The sequence below is a fragment of the Tubulanus polymorphus genome, unplaced genomic scaffold (genome assembly GCF_964204645.1).
Source record: "Tubulanus polymorphus unplaced genomic scaffold, tnTubPoly1.2 scaffold_44, whole genome shotgun sequence".
Classification (NCBI taxonomy): Eukaryota; Metazoa; Nemertea; class Palaeonemertea; order Tubulaniformes; family Tubulanidae; genus Tubulanus; species Tubulanus polymorphus.
The window spans coordinates 39,105-63,177 of NW_027437450.1; the positions used below are offsets into that span (position 1 = coordinate 39,105).

General features: G+C 39.1%; 1 protein-coding gene across 3 annotated transcripts; it reads left to right on the top strand.

The window, feature by feature from the left end:
* On the top strand, window positions 1-2,622 carry LOC141914569 (uncharacterized). Of its 3 annotated transcripts, none has more exons than XM_074805802.1 (4): window positions 1-47; window positions 1,727-1,795; window positions 1,896-2,034; window positions 2,501-2,622. In XM_074805802.1, the coding sequence occupies exons 2-4, from the start codon at window positions 1,771-1,773 to the stop codon at window positions 2,619-2,621; spliced, it is 285 nt and encodes a 94-aa protein (XP_074661903.1). In that variant the 5' UTR covers window positions 1-47; window positions 1,727-1,770; the 3' UTR covers window position 2,622. The 3 variants fall into 3 exon arrangements, with proteins under 3 accessions (XP_074661903.1, XP_074661904.1, XP_074661902.1); XM_074805803.1 differs by having other exon boundaries at window positions 1,743-1,795; XM_074805801.1 differs by lacking the exon at window positions 1-47 and adding an exon at window positions 726-818 and having other exon boundaries at window positions 1,743-1,795.
* The last annotated feature ends 21,451 nt before the right edge of the window (window positions 2,623-24,073 follow it).

The window sequence follows — 24,073 nt, forward strand, 5'->3', positions numbered from 1 at the left end:
GGCGCAGACGACATCGAATCAACAGCGACGTGAACAGTCATCAAACCGTAAGTAATGAATCAGGGAGGAAAAGTTTGCAGAAAATTGTTCAAGCGAATGATTTGGTTTAATTTATTTCGGTGACTTCGTGTGTCCAATGAAGACCACAACAATATTCCAAGACCATAACCGTTCTTTTTGCGCATATTAAAGCTTTTCTAGAATCTGGGCACTGTTGGGCTCGTCACAAAAAAATAATTGTGAATGATTGAGAGAGCATCTCAACATTTCGATAGTTTTTTTTCAATTAGAATAACTCGCGGAGGGGGTTGGGATGGGGGGGGGGGTTAAGGTTTACCGCGTTATGATCACGACTACCGAATATCGAGCATTACTATATGTTTTGAGTATTAATCAAAAAGCTGCTTGTTCGGAAAAACATGCACTCTTTGTAAGCTCTTTGTTCACTTTGTAAAACATGCACTCTTTACGAGAAATTTGTAGAGGCGTTTTTGTTTATAAAGTCTCTTAGAGTTTAAAAGCTTTTAACAGATTTCTTTAATGATTTTTCAATTAAAAGTTGTGATCAAGATACATTCGTCAGAGCTTCTCTTTGAATGTGGTCTTGGGCATGTGTCTGATCAAAGTGGGTTGGGGGAAAAACGAATAAAGACAGTTATTCTAATTGATGCGTCAACTATTTAAATCTTGGGAGACTACCATAGTCATTGGGTTGGTGCGCGAGCTAAGACGGGTCAGTGGAGACTGGGATTGGCTACGAATGTCGTGATTGTGATATTCTCGGAGCCTCCCCTGTTGCGTGAAATCATCGATATGTGGTCGGTGAGATCGAATTCAGTAACTGATTTGGGAAAATACCATTATGCAGAAAAAGTAGGACCGTTTTGAGGCCGCTTCGAGCTTTATTGAGGGGGAGTTCTATTTCAAGAAAAAAGGCACTTTTTCACCAGGAAAAATAACACTTTCCTTAATACCATAAGCGGGGATCTTGAAATGATTTCTCGAGTACTTGAATAAGTCATTTGTGAATGGATTCTTTTCACTTTTTTTTCATTTTCCAAAATAAAACGTGAAAATTGTAAACACATTTTGACGAAAAAGATCTTGACCCGAATTTTTTTTCACACTGACTTTTGAAGGGCACAATGAAAATGTTAGGGTTCGTTCACTACCACTGAACACCCTCGATACACGGGAAACACCCGTAACACGGTCTCTTCTCTACGTCCGAACTATCCTCGCTTGCCAGGGTTTGATTGCCTCACGGCTTAGGGGCCACCAGTCTTGGATTAAGCCAATGATATGCGATGGTTTTCACCGGCAGATTCGCTACGCATCCCTGATTGGGTACATAGACTGGTGGCCGCTTAGCGGTTCGACGGTTCCTGGCTGACAAGAGCGCACTTTTAATAACAATAACGATTTCACGCGGGGACAATACATATCTCAATTATCTGTCGGTTATTGATAAATGCCAAAACACCGAAGTGGTACCTGCAGCGAGTGAGGGTGACATCTGACGCCCATTTCGCTTTTTCATATGATAGATTATTCAATGATTCGACTGGGCGTGTTTCAGTGGGTTTTGGCATCGGAAAACGAATGAAATATCCAAACGTCTGATTTTATAATATACATGTGCGTTCATTATAGGAATCGGGCCTTAAACAGGGTGAATATAGGTTGCCGTAGAATTCGCCAGTTAATTTCTTAATGATTCAAATAGGTATCATTTGATTTAGTGAAAAGTTATTGAACGCTATCACCACGATGAAGTCGATCATTGCATTATTATGTAAGTAATTCGTTATAATACTGTAATTCCATGAGTAACTCACGACTTTTTCACGATATACAATGGAGGGATTTCCCTAATTTTATGTATGTTTTTCAAGTCGTAGCGGTTGTTGGTGTCGCATTTGCGCGTTACACGGTCGAACAGTACCAGACAATGTGTAGTCAACATTGCGATAGAGAATCGGGAAGGGTCACCGACCTGACTGAGAGAGCAAAGCTTTTACAAACTTGTAAAAGGTAAGTTAACTTTTCTAGTGATCGGTAAGATATTCTTGCCGTATAATCACTCAGCGTGTTCATCCTACGTACGCGGGCGGCAACCAACCCCCGGCAAGCGAGGGTATGTTGTACCTAGAGGTACGTATAGATCCAATAGCTAAATGATGTCCAGATATCGTTTTGAATCTCGTCCAGGTTCAGTAGGCCATTTTCACAAAATCACGTCACTGAAAAAAAAAATTGTAAGTGCCTAGTTCTGTCGCTAGGTGGCGAATTGGGGCCATTCAAGTTTCATCGAGATCCACACACCATAAACGAAGCTAAGCATCCGAAGGACAGACACAGACGAACGAACGATACCGAGAACCAATAACGCGTCTTTTGATATCTAGCTCTAGCTTAAACCTATATTTGGGGGAGGGACACAAGTTGTAGAGGATGTTTGAATGAGAGAGATAACTAATCTTTGCATTTTCATTTTCAGCCATTGTCAGAAAACCGCAATGTGTATAAGATCAAAATGCGGCGGATCGATTCAATCTGCAGAGGATGTGTGTTTTGTGAACTGCCAGCGTGCTGCTGCACAAGCTTGCATGACTTCGTAAATAAACGTATTCTGCACAAATCTATCACAATTGACAGCCTGTTTCTCGTATATTTTGACTAGGGATGAATTTATGTTTTGTACTCCAACAGTAGTTTGGAATGTTAGGAGTGAGATGTTTCATCTGCCCGAAGCAGCCGAGGGCTCTGCTTCATTGGCTGCCGGGTTGTTCCATATCGATAGAAAAATTGGATCGGTTGTCATTTTAACAAAAATCGACTGCTCGGCTGTTTTGCATTCTCGTGTTTAACATTTTCCAGGCGCCATGTTTTTTTGCTACCCGCTGGGTCCGCATGGTTGGATTTTCTTTCATATACCAATATCAAACACGCTGATATACTTACCTTTAACTCCAGGTTAAAAGGCAAAAAAAACAACAACATAACCTTGTACTTACGTTAAAGTTTGACAATTGCATGCGATCAATAATAGTTTTACCTATACCTAAAGAAATTCTCAACTCAACAGTTGTTATTTTCACGATTAGTGTAAAACTATTTTTTTTTACAAACTGATAGAATAAGGTTCCTGATCACTCCAGACAATTTTCAACTACATTCCAAAGTTATCGTACTGGTTTACTGATTTACAAGTGCGACTGAGCCAGAATTGTTCGCAATAAAGATACTCTAATTTACACTTGCTGTGGATTCGACTAGGATGACACAACTTCACGCGAGACATGACACAAAAAAACATTGTTAAAAAAAGCTCAAAACGTTTTTCAGAATGTTTTTCGGCGAGCTTTTGATTAAGAATATCTATTGCATTTTGCAAAACGACCCGGCCGCTTAGGAGAAACAATGTATCATTTTCTAAGCCTAATGGTACGACTATGCTGGAGATATGCGAAATTGAAAGTATTTCGCTATTCCTCATAAAGAATGTCGGTCTTCGAGATGAGTTGAATGTTATGAGGAGAGGATGACGATAGGGATTTCAATTTTGTAATATGTACGGTTTGATAAGATATTGATTTCAATATTTCATTCGGTTTTGTTTTTTAGAATATGAAATTAAGTATATTTTCCGATGAAGTTTCATTTTCGCCACCTGCCCTGCTGATGATTCATATTTCCGTACTTTCTCTTGAAAGTGGCATTTGATTACCAGATCGGTGGGTACGTTCTCCGGAGAGAGTATATTATTGATTTACACTCTGGCAGTCATCAGAGGCGCAGACAACAGCGAACATACAGAACTTTGTACGTCCAGTAAAGTCTGTGGTTTAGCTACACGATCAGGTATTTTCACAAACACAAGACCGTCAGATTATAAAAGCTTACCATCAAACGATAGGGTAACTATCTAATGTTTTCGGAGGTTGAGGCTAGAAATATTTTCAAAAGCAATGTGCGGTACTTTTGTCTGAAATCATCGAAAACTATATTTGAATTACTTGTATGGCCGCGATGAGGACTGATGCAGCAACCGACGCGGTCACATGACGTCACGTGTTTATTCTAAAAATAAGGCTTAAAATACGCTGATTGTAGGTTTTCATAGAAATTAGCAGTTTACTTCTTTATGATTTGTCGTTTGGTGTCACTGCAGATTTAACATATCGAACGCTATCGCCACGATGAAGTCGGTCATCGCATTTTTGTGTAAGTATTTTATATTATAGAAATACTGCGATTGCGTGAGTAATTCTCGACTAACCCCTATTTTGTGATAACTTGTGGTTGGATTTTTTTCAAGTTGTAGCAGTTCTCGGTGTCACGTTCGCGAGTTACACGGCCGAATATTACCTGAAAACGTGTAAACATCATTGCATCACTGAATCAAATAAAATTTCTCATCACAGATGGAGGAATGTGCTGTTACGACAGTGTGAAGGGTACGTTAAGTTTTCTAGTCGGCATTTAGTAAAATATCTCAGACGTGATCGGGTGTACACCGCTTTAATCGCTAATTCCTTATGAGGCAAGCCATAGGCAACAACGGTTACCGGGCTTAGACTCGAACCCCGACATTCCCATGCGTTAGTTCCCGTAGTATATTTGTATTTTGTATCTAGGGCCAGTAGCTAACTATTTTTGAGATGGCGTTTTGAATTTCGATCCGTCTGCAATGTCGGTCGCTGAAAAATAAAGTTTTAAATGCCTTTTTCTGCTGCTAGGTGGCGCGCTGGGTCCATCCAAGGGTAAATAGTATATTATGTACATATTGTGTGAGCCCAGTTTCTTAAGTTTCAAAGGCTTTAATGACCGTTTACATAATTAATTGCAAATACTGTTTTTGTCCTCCATGGAAATGGTTGGAGTGTAATAAATATTCGTAGTATCATCAGCATCGACCCCACTGTTAACGAATCTAAAGCAACTGAAAGACAGACAAGACGGACGGACAGTACAGGGTCTCAATGAAGCCCGAAAACTATTAACGCATCTATCGATATCTAGTTCTAAATTCTGGCTTTATATAACGTATTTGCGCAAAAATAATTTGTCTATAGATTTAGATGATGTTGAATGAGATTTCTAATCACTGAATTTATATTTTCAGCGAGTGTAAGACCATCGCTCATTGTGTTATGTTGATCTGTCCGGTAGTGATGCAGACCCAATCTGAAATGGATAAATGTATGGGGGATTGTCTGCGTATTTTTTCGCCATTTTGAATTTGCACCGACGTTCAATAAATAATGGCTTCGTGAATAAATGTTTTCTGAAAATCGAAGACAATTGACAACCTTTTTCTCGTGTATTTTATACTAAGATGACACAACTTCAAGCGAGACAGGAAATATGACACAACTAACATTATTTAAAAGCTCAAAAGGTTTTTTTCTTAAAAATGAAACTAGGGTCTGAAGTCTTGGGAATCGGTCTGAAATGCTGTATAGTCTGACAACGTCAATATTGTTCGCCACCTGGCCAACAATCAGGGCCGTATTTAGCCCTTTTTATGGGTAGGTGCGAATTTGTGGCAAAGCGGCACTGAATTCACAGCATGCCGCGAGCGCCGCAGGCACGAAGCCATTTTAGGGGGTCTGGGTCCCCGGAAAATTTTTTAATTCAAGGTACTCTAACGTGTATTCTGAGGGCTTTCTGGATATCTTTCTTGTCTGACATTTTCCATCATGTATACGGCAGAATCTAAATAATGTTATATAATATGAAAATTTGATTTAATGATCATCACCTCGTGAAAATGTAATCATTAAATTGCTTCCAACCCACAGAAAACTTATCTATGCAATTAAAAAACCTCAGATCGACTCATGTAGAAAATCAGCGACTAAAGTAACGTTTATTTTTTTTCAAATCATTTGCATTTGAGGAAATAACGTCCCGTGATCAAACATTGCACAGAATCATTCTAGGCGATAAGTTCCATGCTATCTTGATCTTTTGACTGATGCCTATAAAGATCCTGGGATAACATACCTGTTTGGTAAAATTACCAACCACATAAAGTGTAGGACATACAAACATCACATAAGGCATGGAAAATATGAAGTAAAATCTTTCGAGGACAGGAAATTTAGCGGAACTCGAACTTTTGCGGGTAGGTTCGTTCGCACCCGTCGCCCCCCCCTAAATACGGCCCTGATTTACAAATATGTAATCAACGAGCTTAAACTCGCCACTAACATACCGCTTTGAGATGGAATGTAGTTACAAAGTATGCATTTTTCAAAATCAGAAACACATTTCGAAATTTATCTCCGTAATCAAACCAACACCCAAATACATCATTCATTCATATTCCATGGATCTTCTAAACCGTACCCAAACAGGATCTACGTACTAATAATACTGTGCGAATTCTAAGTTGCCCAACGAGGCGCAGAGCATCCTCGCTTGCCAGGGTTTGATTTTCACCTGCCGAAACACACATCAACGCGAACCCTAGCCGTAAAACCTTCATGATAACAACTAATAAAAGACCCGGGAGCCATAGAAATGAACTGATTAAGAATATCTATCGAAGTTTAGAAAAGGACCCGGCCGATTAGGAGATACAAGGTATCATTTTTTTAGCCTAAGGGTTGTATGACTATGCCGAGATATGCGAAATTGAAAGTATGTATCACTTATTTCGTATAAAGATTGTCGGTCCCAAAAGACGCGAATCAAGATGAGTTGGATGTACTAAGTGGAGTATATGGTAATAGGGATTTCAATTTAGTAATATGTATGGTTTTAAAGAATATCCTTTCAATATATTATTCGATGATTTTTTAGAATATGAAATAAAGCATATTTTCCATCGTTTAATATTTCGCCACCTGCCCCGCTTAGGATTCGATTTCCGTAATACGTCATCCTAACGCTATTGAAAGTTGTATTTGATTACCAGATCGGTCGGTAAGTTCTCTGGGGGAGAGTGAATTATTGATTTACGCTCGAACAGTCCAGTCAAATTCACTGTGTTATTCACGTTCGGTCTCTATCAACCACAGGCATCAGAGTCGCAGACGACAGCGAACATACAGATAATTGTACGTCCGTATAAAACCGTAAGTTGAATGTTATCGTAGTCAGTTACCTGTCTGTGGTTTAGTTTCACGATTGGATATTTTCAAAAACACCACCCGATTATAAAAGTTTACCACCAACGATCGGGTAACTAGCTAATGTTGTCGGAGGTTGGGGTAAGAGTCCAATGGTAAGAAAAATGTTCAAATGTTCGGTACCTTTGTCTAAAATCATCGAAAATTGTATTTGAATTACTGGGCGGTCTCGCTGATTCACGATAAACTGGCTTAACTTCAGCAAGAACGTACCTGAAATAAAAAGAATGATTTTATGCGAGGACAATGCACATCGCAATAAATCTTTTGGTTATCAATACATGTCAAGTCAGCGATGTACCTGCATTGAGTGGTGCTTGAGTGGTATTTATCACCCTTTCCATATTTTTCTATATTATGTGATACATCAAATCATTCATCTGGCCTATTTTTAGTGGATATTACGATGGAAAACGAATGCTCAATCCAAGTAACTTAATCATCTGGGGCCAGTTCCATAGTCTTGGCTTAGACTTAAGACCAATCTAAGACCAACTTCGTTCTATAGCCAATCTAATGACTTAAGACCAGTCTTAAGATCTAAGACCACTTTGGACTTAAGTCACGACTGTTCAACTGGCCCCTGCGGCCGGTCATATGACGCGTGTTCATTCTAAAAATCGAAACTTAAATAGGCTGCATGTAGGTTTTCATAGCAATTAGCAGTTTAGTTCTTAATGATTCCTATAGGTGTCGTTTGGTGTCACAGCAGAATTAACATATCGAACGTTACCCTATCACCACGATGAAGTCGATCATTGCATTTGTGTGTAAGTATTTTATAATAATACCGCGATTGCGTGAGTAATTCCCGACTAACTCCTATTTTATGATAACCTGCGGTTGAATTTCTTTGATTTTGTGTTTTTTAAGTCGTAGCAGTTCTCGGTGTTACGTTGGCGAATTCCACGGCCAAATATTACCTGAAAAGGTGTAAACGATATTGCGTCGCAGAATCGAAAAACATTTCTAACCTCAATTTGAGGGAAATGCTGTTACGACAGTGTAAATCGTAAGTTGAGTTTTTCTAGTCGTCATTAGTAAAATATCTCAGTCGTAATCGCTTCCTTAATGAGACAAGCCAAATAGGCGACAACCGTTCTCGGGCTTAGACTCGAACCCCGAAATTACCACGGGTTAGTGTTAGTCCCCATTGCATTTTGGATATGTTGTACCGAGGGCCAGTAGCTAAATTTTGTCGAGATAACGTTTTGTATTTGGACACGTCTATGTCGGGGCGCTGAAAAACGGCGAGTTTTAGTGCCTAGTTCTGCCGCTAGGTGTCTCACTGGGCCCATTCTGGTTTCTTAGGCATTGAAACAACATTTCATTTTCGACTCTTAACTTACTTTCCGAATTCCGTAAAAACTACTTAAATTCAAATACATTGCGGAACATTGATGTTTTAAAAAATCCAACTTTTAAACTGGCTCAATTGATCAAATAAGGTCTAGATGTACATAGATCCCTCCGGTAGTGTGTGTAAATAGTATGTCGTAAATAACGTTTGTTACGTTTTAAAATACTTTTATTTCCGGTTTTTGTAAATAATTGAAAATACTGTTTTTTCCCCATATACCATGGAAATGGTTGGAGTGTAATAATTATTAGTATTCGTATTCGGTCTCATCAGGATCGTCCCACTATTAAAGAAGCTAAGCAGCTGAAACACAAACGGTCAGCACATAGACTAATGGTCTCATTGAAGCCCGAGGACCAATAACGCGTCTATTGATATCTAGTCATAAGCTCTAGCTTTAGAACTTAATTTGCGCGAAGAATAAGTTGATCGATGTTGAATGAGATTTCTAATCGTTGATGGAATTTATATTTCCAGCGTTTGTAAGACCGTCGCTCCATGTATGACGTCAAACTGCCCGGAAGTGACTCATTCTGAAATGGGTAAATGTATGGTGGAATGTCAGCGTATTATGGCATCAACTTGAATTTGCATCGATGTTCGAAAATGGATTCGTGAATAAATGTTTTTTTTTGGTGCAAATCTAAGGAATTCGCAACAGGTTTTGTCGTATATTTTGACTATGAATTATTTCATTTTGTACTCTGACAGTTGTTTGGAATGGTTGGGATGAAATGTGTCATCGAAGGTTGTTTGTGGCCGAAAGTATAGGGCCCCGCTTCGGCTGCTGGTATACCCCATATCAATAGCAAATTTGCTGGGAATTTTTTGGGAACGAAATAATCCTTTCGTTCGAATAGTTAAACAGAGCCGAAACGATTTTCAATAATCTTCATCATTTTTTTTAACGTAATAGTGTTTGAAACTCCTCAAAAACATTTGTAATTCTAACTTACCCTCTGGTATCTCCCTCTCTGGTCTCTGATCAAATACCTTCGATATAACACGGAAACAATCAAACAATGATTTCGATGAAATTCTTCTGAAAGATCTTAACAGCGTTATCTGCGTTAATGCAGAAAATCGACGGTCGACTGTCCACTCACACGCGCTTTATGCCGAGCTCAACCGGTGGCCACGCGCGTATCTATGAAGATATTTTTACGAATGCAGAATCAAGAAAAATCCTCAGATAAAACTATATCTTCAGTGAACAATTCTACATGATATCTCAAAAGATGTAATAGTTACAACCAATGACACAAAATTACCAAATTTTTGAGGCGCCTTCCTAAAAGTGACGTATTATTTTCGAATTGTAACTGTGTTCGATTGTTGCAGCCGAGAAAAATGAAATAACCTTTCTAACGATGTGTAACTTACTTTTTATATGCAAAAGGGGTGCGTGTGACAATAAATCGCGCTAAAGGTTTTAGTGTACAAACAGTTAAAATCTGTCTAACAATGCGGCACATGGAAAAAAAAACATCGAACTTTCTAATAATGCCCTGTTTGTGGTTATTTGACTGGATTTCTACAGCGGATTTTCATACAGAAATATTCACGAATTTCTCGTCCCAGTAAAAGATATATGTAGAAATTGACCACGAAGTTGCCGACTAAAAACTGCATGAATATGTCGTGTAGGAAATCTCTCTGTTTCGGCGAAATTGGTAACAGCGAAATAACTGCTGACGGGAGTAAAAATATCCCAAACGCGAGTGAAACTGTTACGAGCATTATTGTCGTACGTTTCGATCTCGTAGTTTTCTGATCGGACGAAACCATTTTTGAACCTCTGAATAACTGAACTGTTGTAACCGAATTTGATGTTAGAATGAAAGATAACGGTACGATATGAATGTGAACGACTGTTACGGTGAAAACGATCATTTGGTCAGAAAGTTCGTAGTAACATCCACTAAAATAAAACTGGTTGGAAACGTACATCGACAAAATAGGCGTGAGGTACAGGACCAGTACATTCACTGCGATAATTATGAATATAACAAATCTAGCGAACTTAGGTGTACATATCAAACGAGATGTGAACGGGAAGAGCACAACTGCCGCGCGTTCAAGAGTTATCGCTACTATTAACCACGCGCTATTGCAGGCCGCGAGCGCCATTACAAATTCATAGATTTGACAACCGATCACCGAGTTAATCACGAATATTGGGCCGGTGTTTAGACGCAATAGAACAAACTGTAAAACAGGCATCAGCGTTAGGCATTTACAGTATACGAAATCACTGGCAGACAAAACGATCAGATAGTTAGCGTAAGATAAACCGCGGAATCGGCGACTTATCATTATCAGGAAAGTAGCCGAATTTCCGAACGCTCCGAACAGGAACACGACGGGTAGAACGACCAGTGACACGGTACGGTAGCCTCCAGATCTGTTCGCGATGGACATTAGAACGATGTGACTGTTATAAGTTCGGCCGATTTGCGTATGAGTAGAATTCATGATTAATGCGGATCAAATGAGAGTATCCTGACTATGTGTGAGAGTGCACTGACTGTCTGAAAATGTACTGACTGTCTGAGTGTGCACCGACTGTCTGAGAGTGTACCGACTGTCTGAGAGTGTACTGACTGTCTGAGTGTGTACTGGCTGTCTGAGAATGTACTGGCGGTCGAATAGTATACTGCTAAGTTCAGGAGAGTCAACTGACTGTCTGAGAGTGTACCGACTGTCTGTGGACTCTCTGGAGAGTGCATTGACTGTCTTTAGATAGCTGATGTCTGTGTCACTGAAACTGACGTCTCGTGTATTGGACAATTAATCTAACTTAAGTATAAAGAAATCATTAAGTCTTTATCACAGCTACGATTCATTTCCTAAGATCTATTGTTAACAGCGAGTAGAGAATCAATTCTCAGAAATCTAACACAATTTACAGCAGTTTTGTGAATGTTTATTATATTTTGCAGAATATAAATGTAAATATAAATTGAATATGAATATTCGTTGTACGAGAATTCATTGTAAATGGTGAAATAACTTTGAAAATATCTGGATAGGTTGGAAAATGTATAAACCAGCTCTTTGCAGGGAAATACACGTCAAAAAAGCATCAGAGTTCATTATATCTAACCACATATGCTACGAGGCAGTGTTTCTGTGGTGGCGCGTTCACGCGACGTCATTTAGACCGGATTGAATTTGGTCCGGTCCAATTTAGACCGGGCCAAGCAATCACACGGGCAAAAAGTACCCAAAACAGTACGGTGGCTAGCATCTGTAAACTGGTTTATTAAAAAATCGAACGTATACCACGATTCCAAATAGTACTACGAGAAAAACGATGTGTTCTCCAGAACCGATAGGTCATAATGCGGATTAATGGCCACAAGGACCTTTGGCTAGACATATACCAGACTGACCTAATCTAGATAACCGTTTAAATTGGTTTGAGGTTGTTTGGAGGACACACCACGGTCATTTGATGGGCTGTTGAGTCTTTGGCCGTGAATAACCGTTGGAAGGTTTTTTTTAGCGTAGTTTAAATTATAATTAATTATAAGAAGCATTCGATTCTAACTTCAATATTCTGACGAATATATTCCACATGAATGAATCGGAGAGACCTTAGAAAGTTTGAATGTAGCAGAATTCACATCTGTAGGTATAAAGTCCGTAGTCCTACTTACGTTGATACGAAAAAAAAAACGATAAAACAATGACTCGCTGGAGCATATACAACGGGTCGAACCTTTCGAGTGCCAAGCCAAACTGTGTAGTTTCAGCTGGAGGGTACTGAGAGTGCTCTCCCAGTAATTTACGTCTGTTGACATATTGGGTCGGAAACAGATGAAATTCTTTTTTTTTCATCAAATCGCCTTTCCCCAGAAAACTTTTCCGCCCTTTCCTGCAATTTGACCTCATCGCACCAATGAGTTTTTAAGATTTCGATTGGTCTTTACCCGATTCCGGAAATCTCTTCTGACGCGTTTGATTTGACTAGACTATAACATCTCAATCCGGAATGGTAGAATCTGTAAACCTGACCTCGTCGACCGGTGGAGCGTTTGTCAGGTTTCGGTTGGTCTTTACCGATTCCAGAATGTAATCTTGATATATGCGGGCCGGTAGAGAATTTGTAATCCGCGAATTACTAGGCCCCTATTTGTAAAACGAATACGTTCGATCAAAACCTGCTTTTATGGGTGAATAATACAATACAGTGAATAATACACTATCTAATGCTTGATGTGGTTATATGATTAGGATAATCCAATTAGCCAGAATGTTTAGTTTAATTGCTGTCAATGTCAATTCATACTTTCAACAAGGACAACAACTCACCGTTTAATTCAGTTAAAACGGTTAAGTAAGGGTTATATGATAATAATGCATGATAATAAAAATGATATTGTATAATGAATTTCTTTCCTAGGTAGTACAAAACAAAAATACAGTCATTGTTATTACATAAAAGAAAACGAAAAAGAAATATAGCTGCAAAGCAGCGATTATGGGTTTTCGGCAGAAAAGCACGAGATGCATTTGAACCGATGATTAGAAATTGAAAAAAAAATAAATTGGCGGGCATTCGAACATGACACAACTGAAGAAAATGTAAAGATTCAGCAATCCTCGAAGCAACCCTCTTCTTGCGTATCATCGGGTAGAATGGATGTTCCATCACCGTAGGTATGCGGGAGTACAGGATACCTGAAGGGACATGCTGATTGCTAGTTGTCGATGCGAGTTGCGGTACTAGATTTCCGCCGGTGTTTGTCGTCTGACAAATAGTAATTTTAGGTTTGGAATATGATGGACAGTACATACACAAGAATCTGTTCAGTTCAGAATGACTGTTATAATTCTACCAGGATACAACATTTAGAAACAGTTAGTTGTCGAATCTGATAGATGAATTTCATGTACGAAAAATGCGGAAAATGAATGATAATAATAATAATCAACAGAATTACAAAAACTAATTACTTCGATACTGAAAAAGCGTAGGAAAGAAAACAGGACAAAATGAGATCCCGAGGGGTATATTTTAAGAAAAAGCCAATGCCCTGGTGGAATGAGAATTGGACAGGAAAAACAATTTTGGGATTGAAATTGATAGCATTTCACTTAAACCGCATAAACATCGCCAAAAAGACACGAACCAAGATGATGTGAACGTAGAGAGGGGGTATGACGATATGAATTTCAATTTTGTAATATGTTTTTATAGAATATTGATTTCGACACCAAAATCGCTGACGTTGCAGAATAAAAGATAGAATATATTTTTTTGCACTGAACTCACTGAAAAATACACGAATGAAGATTAGTCGAATGTTGAAAGGGGGTATGACGATAGGGATTTCAATTTTGTAACATATTTCTATAGAACATTGATTTCGACATCAAAATCGTTGACGTTGCACAATATATGAAATAGCATATATTTTTGCAGCGAACTTCGATATTTTATCAACTGCTCTGCTTGGGATTCGAATTCTCGTAATTAACAATGGTAAAAACTCTTTGAAGCTATATTTGGTTACCGGTCGACTAGGTCTTTGACGAAATAACGTTATTATATTTGCACCCAAACAGTCTGTTAAAATACGCAACGTTATTTACAGACGGCCTATTTTGTATATAACCACAAGCATCAGATGCGCAGACGACATCGAACACACAGCGACGTGAACAGTCATCAAACCGTAAGTAATGTATTCGGGGGGAAAAGTTTGCAGACAATTGTTCAAGCGAATGATTTGGTTGGATTCGTTTCTTTCGGTGACTTCGTGTTTCCAATGAAGACCACAACAATATTCCAACACGATAACCGTTTTTGCGCATATTAGGGCTTTTCTAGAACCTGGGCACTGTTTTGGGTTCGTCACAAAGAACAATTGTGAATGAGTTAGGGAGCATCTCAGCATTTCGATCGTTTTTTCAAGTACTCGTCAAAGGGGACGGGGGAGGGGGTTAAGGCCAACCCCGGTATGATCACGACTACCGATCGTAACTATGGGATTCGAACATTAACATTCGAACATCAAAAAAGACGTTTGTTTGAGAAAACATGCACCCGTTACGGGAAATTTGTTCATAAAATCTCTTAGAGTTTAGGTTTTGACAATTTTTTTTCCATAATTTTTCTATTCAATTTTCAATAAAAGTTGTGATCAAAATACATTCCTGACAACTTATCAGTGTCTAATCAATGGGTCGGTCGAGGGGTAAAACAAAAGTAATAAATTATTTTAATTGACACAACTATTGAAATTTTGAGACGCTGCCTTGTCGATTGGTTCGCGCGCGATGGACGGGGTCACTGGAGACTGGGATTGGCTACGAATTTCGTGACTCTGATATTCACGGATCCAGCCCTTTTGTGTGCGAAAATTGTATTTAATTACTGGGTCGATCGGTGACGTCTAATTCATTAACTGTTATAAGGGTAAATATCATTATGGAGAAAAGTGGGGCCGTATTAAGGAAGTACCGAGCTTCTTTTTTTGGGGGGGGGGGGGGGTGGTGGGGTTCAGTTTCAAAAAGTGTGGTTTTTCACCACGAATAAATGTCACTTTCCTATTGAAGAACCAAGGAGAGGTCTTTGATATGATTTTTTGGGTACTCGAATAAATCATTTGACAATGGATTGATTTTCATTTTCCAAAATAAAACATGAAAATTGTATCCACTCGACGAAAAAGATCTTGACCCGAATTTTTTTACACTGACTTTTTGAAGGGGACTTTTGAAGGGGAATTTTAGGGGGGTCGTTCGCTACCCCTGTACCCCTCGGTACGGGCCCGATACACGAAACACCCGTGTTACGAGTACTTCGGGAAAACGGTATTTTCTATACGTGTGAACCATCCTCGTTTGCCAGGGTTTGATTGCCTACCGGCTAATGGATCATTCTCTATGGCTTAAGCCAATGATATGCGTTGGTTTTCAACGGTAGATTCGGTACGCATCCATAATTGGCTAGTATATGGACTGGTGGCCGCTAAGCGGCAACCTGTCCGTCCAAGAAACTTGGGCAATCTAATAAGCAATGCGTGTGAACTACGTGCAGGCGATAGGCTTAGCGGGCGCTTCGAGTGTTTCTGGCTAGCAAGAGCGCACTTTTAATGACAATAACGGTTAATGCATATCCCAGTTACATTTTGGTTATTAATAAATGCCAAAACATTGGTACCTGCAGCGAGTGAGGTTGACATCTACTTCGCCCATTTCACTTTTTTTATGTGACAATCGATTGATTGATCCGACCGACGAATTTCAGTGGTTTAAGACATCGGAAAACTTATGAAATATCCAAACGTCTTATTTTACAATATTTCGTACTATAATTCGTGAACAAAACATTATTATCCTTGTAAAATATCGAAATCACCTTTGCGGCCGGTCACATGCGTATTCATCATAAGAATCGGTCCTTAAACAGGGTGAATGCAGGTTGCCGTAGAATTCGCCAGGTATTTTCTTTATGATTCATATAGGTGTCATTTGATTCACTAGAAAGTTACTGAACGCTATCACCACGATGAAGACGATCATTGCATTATTATGTAAGAATCCGTTATAATATTGTAATTCCATGAGTAACTCACGACTTTTGCACGATATACAATGGATGGATTTTCCCTAATTTTATGTATGTTTTTCAAGTCGTAGCGGTTGTTGGTGTCGCATTTGCGCGTTACACGGCCGAACAGTACCAAACAATGTGTAGTCAACATTGCGATGGAGAATCGGGAATGGCGGACCCGACTGAGAGAGCAAGGCTTTTACCAATTTGTAAAAGGTAAGTTAAATTTTCTAGTCATCAGTAAAATATTCTTGCCGTATAAACGCTCAGCGTGTTCATCCTACGAGAACAACATACCCTCGCTTGCCAGGGTTTGGTTGCCGCCCGCTGAATTTCAAGCAAACCTTTCATTCGTCGATTCGGGCATGGTTTGTGTTGGTATGAGATTCGGCGGGCGGCAACCAAACCCTGGCAAGCGAGGGTATGTTGTGTATAGATCCACTAGCAAAATAATGTCCAGATATCGTTTGGAATCTCGTCCAGGTTCACAAAATTACGTCACTGAAAAACAATTGTTTGTGCCTAGTTCTGCCGCTAGGTGGCGAATGGGGCCATTCAAGTTTCATCGAGATCCACACACCATAAACGAAGCTAAGCATCCGAAGGACAGACACAGACGACGAACGATACCGAGAACCAATAACGCGTCTTTTGATATCTAGCTCTAGCTTAAACCTATATTTGGGGGGAGGGACACAAGCTGTAGAGGATGTTTGAATGATAGAGATAACTAATCTTTGCATTTTCATTTTCAGACGTTGTGAGATTACCGCAATGTGTTTAAGATCAAAGTGCGGCGGATCGATTCAATCTGTGGAGAATATGTGTTTTGTGAACTGCCAGCGTGCTGCTGCGCAAGCTTGTTAAATGGCTTCGTGAATAAACGTATTCTGCAAATCTAACACAATTGACAGCCTGTTTCTCGTATATTTTGACTAGGGATGAATTTATGTTTTGTACTCCAACAGTAATTCGGAATGTTAGGAATGAATTGTTTCATCTGCCCGAAGTTGAGGGCTCCGCTGGGTCCGCATGGTTGGATTTTCTTTCACCAATATCAAACACGCTGATATACTTACCTTTAACTCCGGGTTAAAAGGTAAAAAACAAAACATAACAACATAACCTTGTACTTACGTTTTAAGTTTGACAATTGCATACGATCAATGATAGGTTTACCTATACCTAAAGGAATTCTCAACTCAACAGTTGTTATTTTGTGTAGTTGTTATTAGTGGAAAAGTGTTTCTTTTTTTACAAACTGATAGAATATGGTTCTTGGTCGCTCCAAACAATTTTCAGCTTCATTCCAAAGTATCGTACTGGTTTACTGATTTACAAGTGCGACTGAGCCAGAATTGTTCGCAATGAAGATACTCTAATTTACACTTGTCGCTGATTTGACTAGGATGACACAACTTCACGCCAGACATGACACAAAAATAACATTGTTAAAATACTCAAAGGGTTTTTCTAAATATTTTTGGCATGCTTCCGGAAAGAAATCCCCCGGAAATCCGATCCCCGACCAGAAATATTCCCGAAATAAATCCGACGGAAATTTCCGGCACGATTCCGGAGAATCTTCTGTAAGTTACTGACTTTCTGTTCTGCGTAATTTCTGGACATGAATGACACGAAGAAACCGAGCCTTTACTTGGGAATTGGTCTGAAATGCTCGACGGTCTGACAACGTCAATATTGTACGCCCCCTGGTGAACAGGTATGTAATCAATGAGCTAAACTCGCCAGAAACATATTGCTTTGAGATGGAATATGCTTATAGAATACGCATTTTTTTCCAAAATCAGAAACACATTTCGAAATCTACCTTCGTAATCAAACCAACACCAAAATACGGAAACTTCCCTATTGGGAAAAAGAAATATCGGACGCATTTAAATTGCCCTGCGTGATGGTTATTTAACTGGATTTCTACAGCGGATTTTCATACAGAAATATTCACGAATTTCTCGTCCCAGTAAAAGATATATGTAGAAATTGACCGCGAAGTTGCCGACTAAAAACTGCATGAATATGTCGTGTAGGAAATCTCTCTGTTTCGGCGAAATTTGTAACAGCGAAATAACTGCTGATGGAAGTAACAATATCGCAAACGCGAGCGAAACTGTTATCAGCATTATTGTCGTACGTTTTGATATTGTAGTTTCCTGATCGGACGAAACCATTTTTGAACCTCTGAATAACTGAACTGTTGTAACCGAAATTGATGTTAGAATGAAAGATAACGGTACGATATGAATGTGAACGACAGTTACAGTGAAAACGATCATTTATTAGTTGAGTTCGTAGATCCGATGAACCTGTCGGAAACGTACATCGACAAAATAGGCGTGAGGTATAGGGCCATCAGTATATTCACTGCAATAATTACGAATATAATAAATCTAGCGAATCTAAGGTGTAAATATCAAACGAGATGTGAACGGCAAGATATGATCTCTTCCCAAAATATACCCCTCACGAATTCCATTGAATAATAGTTAACCATTCAAGCTGCAGGTCCAAAAATGACGCATTTCGGTCTCAGAATGGTCATTATCCGATTTTTCTTATGATACTATGGGTCTTTAGGCGATACATATAATAATAATACTATTAATAGTAATAATAATTTATTCAGCATAAAATCCATTTTAAATATGCTCATTGGCTTTACATCATATATAAAAAGAGAACATAGAAACAGAGAAAACTAAAACGAATTTAGTTAAAAAGCTTTCGATGAACAAATGGGTTTTGAATTAAGATTTAACATCGATTGAAGGACTAGATTCAATTGGCCTTGATGGCCGTTTACAGAGACATTGTAGCAATCACAACTGAAAAAAATACCGATATACAACTTAAGTTAAAACTATGGCCATTTATAGAATTATGTTACTAATTAGTAGTCATTGCGGAGCGTTTGGTTTTGGAACAATAATGAGGGGTGGTATAGGTAAGTCATGATTTACCACATGTTACTTCCGTGTTGATGAAAATCTCGCGAGAATGGCGAAACATTGAAACCTGGCTTATCATACATATTTCTTGTACATATTCACAATTTATCCGCTATAAAGGCTCGATAAACAATTGCATGTTTACGATCAGTATGATTAGCGCTGGCGGCGATGGTTGTCCGAAACGCGATTTCACGAGAGAGTTACCGCCATCTTGTTTGCACTGCGCATGCTCCTCCCCATTCTGTTTGTAAACACAGTCCACACATGAGCACTACACTCGCTGCGTGAGCGTATCACTCTCAAAACAAAACAAATAGCACCAGAACCCGCCAACCTGGGAACCTTTTCTACGATTTTACATCTACACGATTAAATCTATTTCTGACAGCGTTTTTGCATTTCTTATTCGTTTATCTAGTGTTTCAACATCAGCATACCGGACGACCTCCAGGTTAAGATGGATCTTTGAACAAATGAACAATTTTGAAATAGTGATTTTTTCCCACGTATGTTATTCATTTATTTCAACTCAAAAACCTTTGTAGAATTTAATTAAAGAAATAGTCGTAAATCCTTCGAATGATCGCACGTGCGATCGCGGCCGCCCCGCTCGTGCTTGAAATGGAAAATTAGTATCTCGCACGATGATGAGTGATCGAAAATAAAAGATGAAATCTAAATCATTCGATGCTTTCAGAGAAATGCATTGGAAAATGTGGTTTGGAAATAAACTGAATGTGTTATTACCTCATTTCACATGTTGCCTCCCTCCTGGACGTATTAACTACGCTAAACTATGATCGTTGTGACCTTTGTGCTGGCCACAAATGCACACACATCACACTACACTACCCATTCGACACCCAACTACCCACAGCTTTGATATAACCATCCTATTATCTAGTGTGTTTCTCCCTGAGCTCAATTGAACTAGGTATAACAGAGTACTGAGGCAGAGTACACATCTACATATGAACCATTGAGGAAACTTGATCGTTGCAACTTCGAAATTTCCCTTGAAAACTTATAAATGTATGAAAAGTCCAGATTTCTGGGAGCAACGTGGCCAACAGAAATGCATCGTCAAGTTCGCGTCGATTTAACGTGACATTTAACATACTATATTCGAAGAATGTATTGATTCGTGTTATCGCATTTATGATATCATATTACGGCTATTATTTCGTTGACAATTTAAGGAAATTTATCGCAGATCAACTGTATCAACTGGTCCTATATATAAACTGAATATCAAGACAATCCACCAAAGCGTCTACAAAACTTCCCAAATTGACTGGATTCCGTCTACAGATGAACGAACAGTAACGAAAAGTGAACGCAATTTCCCGCTTGGACTTAAGTCCCTAATGGACTAAAAAGCGATGTATTTAATTTTGAACTCCTTCCACCCTCTTCGCTCGCATCTCCCCTTTAAACAACATAAAGATCGCCAAAAACACACGAATGAAGATTAGTCGAATGTTGAAAGAAGGTATGACGATAGGGATTTCAATTTTGTAACATATTTCTATAGAACATTGATTTCAACATCAAAATCGTTGACGTTGCACAATATGAAATAGCATATTATATTCTTGCACCGATTTTCGATATTTCATCACCTGCTCTGCTTGGGATTCGAATTCTCGGAATTAACAATGGTAAAAACTCTCGGAAGCTATATTTGATTACCGGGTCTCGGTCGACTAGGTCTTTGATGAAATAACGTTATTATATTTGCACCCAAACAGTCTGTTAAAATACGCAACGTTATTTACAGACGGTTTATTTTGTATATAACCACAAGCATCAGAGGCGCAGACGACATCGAACACACAGCGACGTGAACAGTCATCAAACCGTAAGTAATGTATTCGGGAGAAAAAGTTTGCAGAGAATTGTTCAAGCGAATGATTTTGTTTGATTCATTTCTTTCGGGGATTTCGTGTGTCCAATGAAGACCACAACAATATTCCAAGATCATAACCGTTCTTTTTGCACATATTAAAGCTTTTCTAGAATCTGGGCACTGTTGGGCTCGTCACAAAAATAATTGTGAATGATTTAGAGAGCATTTCAACATTTCGATAGTTCTTTTTTAAATTAGAATAACTCGCGGAGGGGGTTAGGATCGGGGGGGGGGGGGGGTGGGGTTAAGGTTTACCGCGTTATGATCACGACTACCGAATATCGATCATTACTATATGTTTTGAGTATTAATCAAAAAGCTGCTTGTTCGGAAAAACATGCACTCTTTGTAAGCTCTTTGTTCACTTTGTAAAACATGCACTCATTACGAGAAATTTGTAGAGGCGTTTTTGTTTATTAAGTCTGATGAGTTTAAAAGCTTTTAACAGATTTCTTTCATGATTTTTCAATTAATAGTTGTGATCAAGATACATTCGTCAGAGCTTCTCTTTGAATGTGGTCTTGGGCATGTGTCCGATCAAAGTGGGTTGGGGGTAAAAATAATAAGACAGTTATTCTAATTGATACGTCAAATATTGAAATCTTGAGAGACTGCCATAGTCGATTGGGTTGGTGCGCGAGCTTAGACGGGGGGGGGGGGGGGTCACTGGAGACTGGGATTGGCTACGAATGTCGTGGTTGTGATATTCACGGAGCCTCCCCTGTTGCGTGAAATCATCGATATGTGGTCGGTGAGATCGAATTCAGTAACTGATTTGGGAAAATACCATTATGTAGAAAAAGAAGGACCGTTTTGAGGCCGCGCCGAGCTTTATTGAGGGGGAGTTCTATTTCAAGAAAAAAGGCACTTTTTCACCAGGAAAAATAACACTTTCCTTAATACCATAAGCGGGGATCTTGAAACGATTTTCTGAGTACGAATAAATCATTTGTGAATGGATTCTTTTCATTTTTTTTTTTCATTTTCCAAAATAAAACGAAAATTGTAAACACATTTTGACGAAAAAGATCTTGACCCGAATTTTTTTTCACACTGACTTTTGAAGGGCACTATGAAAATTTTAGGGTTCGTTCACTACCACTGAACACCCTCGATACACGGGAAACACCCTTAACACGGTCTCTTCTCTACGTCTGAACCATCCTCGCTTGCCAGGGTTTGATTGCCTCACGGCTAAGGGGCCACCAGTATTGAATTAACCCAATGATATGCGATGGTTTTCACCGGCAGATTCCCTACGCATCCCTGATTGGGTACATAGACTGGTGGCCGCTTAGCGGTTCGACGGTTCCTGGCTGGCAAGAGCGCACTTTTAATAACAATAACGATTTCACGCGGGGACAATACATATCTCAATTATCTGTCGGTTATTGATAAATGCCAAAACACCGAAGTGGTACCTGCAGCGAGTGAGGGTGACATCTGACGCCCATTTTATTTTTTTCATATGATAGATTATTCAATGATTCGACTGGCGTGTTTCAGTGGATTTAAGCATCGGAAAACGAATGAAATATCCAAACGTTTGATTTTACAATATTTTGTATTTAAGAACATCATTATCATTATTAAGTATCTTAATCGCCTTTGCGGCCGATCACATGTGCGTTCATCATAGGAATCGGGCCTTAAACAGGGTGAATATAGGTTGCCGTAGAATTCGCCAGTTAATTTCTTAATGATTCATATAGGTATCATTTGATTTAGTGAAAAGTTACTGAACGCTATCACCACGATGAAGTCGATCATTGCGTTATTATGTAAGTAATTCGTTATAATACTGTAATTCCATGAGTAACTCACGACTTTTTCACGATATACAATGGAGGGATTTTCCCTAATTTAATGTATGTTTTTCAAGTCGTAGCGGTTGTTGGTGTCGCATTTGCGCGTTACACGGTCGAACAGTACCAGACAATGTGTAGTCAACATTGCGATCAACAATCGGGAAGGGTCACCGACCTGACTGAGAGAGCAAAGCTTTTACAAACTTGTAAAAGGTAAGTTAAATTTTCTAGTGATCAGTAGAATATTCTTGCCGTATAATCACTCAGCGTGTTCATCCTACGTGCGCGGGCGGCAACCAAACCCCGGCAAGCGAGGGTATGTTGTACCTAGAGGTACGTATAGATCCAATAGCTAAATGATGTCCAGATATCGTTTTGAATCTCGTCCAGGTTCAGTAGGTCATTTTCACAAAATCACGTCACTGAAAAAAAAATTGTAAGTGCTTAGTTCTGCCGCTAGGTGGCGAATTGGGGCCATTCAAGTTTCATCGAGATCCACACACCATAAACGAAGCTAAGCATCCGAAGGACAGACAGACGGACGAACGATACCGAGAACCAATAACGCGTCTTTTGATATCTAGCTCTAGCTTAAACCTATATTTGGGGGAGGGACACAAGTTGTAGAGGATGTTTGAATGAAAGAGATAACTAATCTTTGCATTTTCATTTTCAGCCATTGTGAGATTACCGCAATGTGTTTAAGATCAAAATGCGGCGGATCGATTCAATCTGCAGAGGATGTGTGTTTTGTGAACTGCCAGCGTGCTGCTGCGCAAGCTTGCATGACTTCGTAAATAAACGTATTCTGCAAATCTATCACAATTGACAGCCTGTTTCTCGTATATTTTGACTAGGGATGAATTTATGTTTTGAAATCCTCCAACAGTAGTTTGGAATGTTAGGAGTGAGATGTTTCATCTGCCCGAAGCAGCCGAGGGCTCTGCTTCGTTGGCTGCCGGGTTGCTCCATATCGATAGAAAAATTGGATCGGTTGTCATTTTAACAAAAATCGACTGCTCGGCTGTTTTGCATTCTCGTGTTTAACATTTTCCAGGCGCCATGTTTTTTTTGCTACCCGCTGGGTCCGAATGGTTGGATTTTCTTTCATATACCAATATCAAACACGCCGATATTCTTACCTTTAACTCCGGTTTAAAAGGTAAAAAACAACAACAACATAACCTTGTACTTACGTTAAAGTTTGACAATTGCATGCGATCAATAATAGTTTTACCTGTACCTAAAGAAATTCTCAACTCAACAGTTGTTATTTTCACGATTAGTGTAAAAATATTTTTTTTACAAACTGATAGAA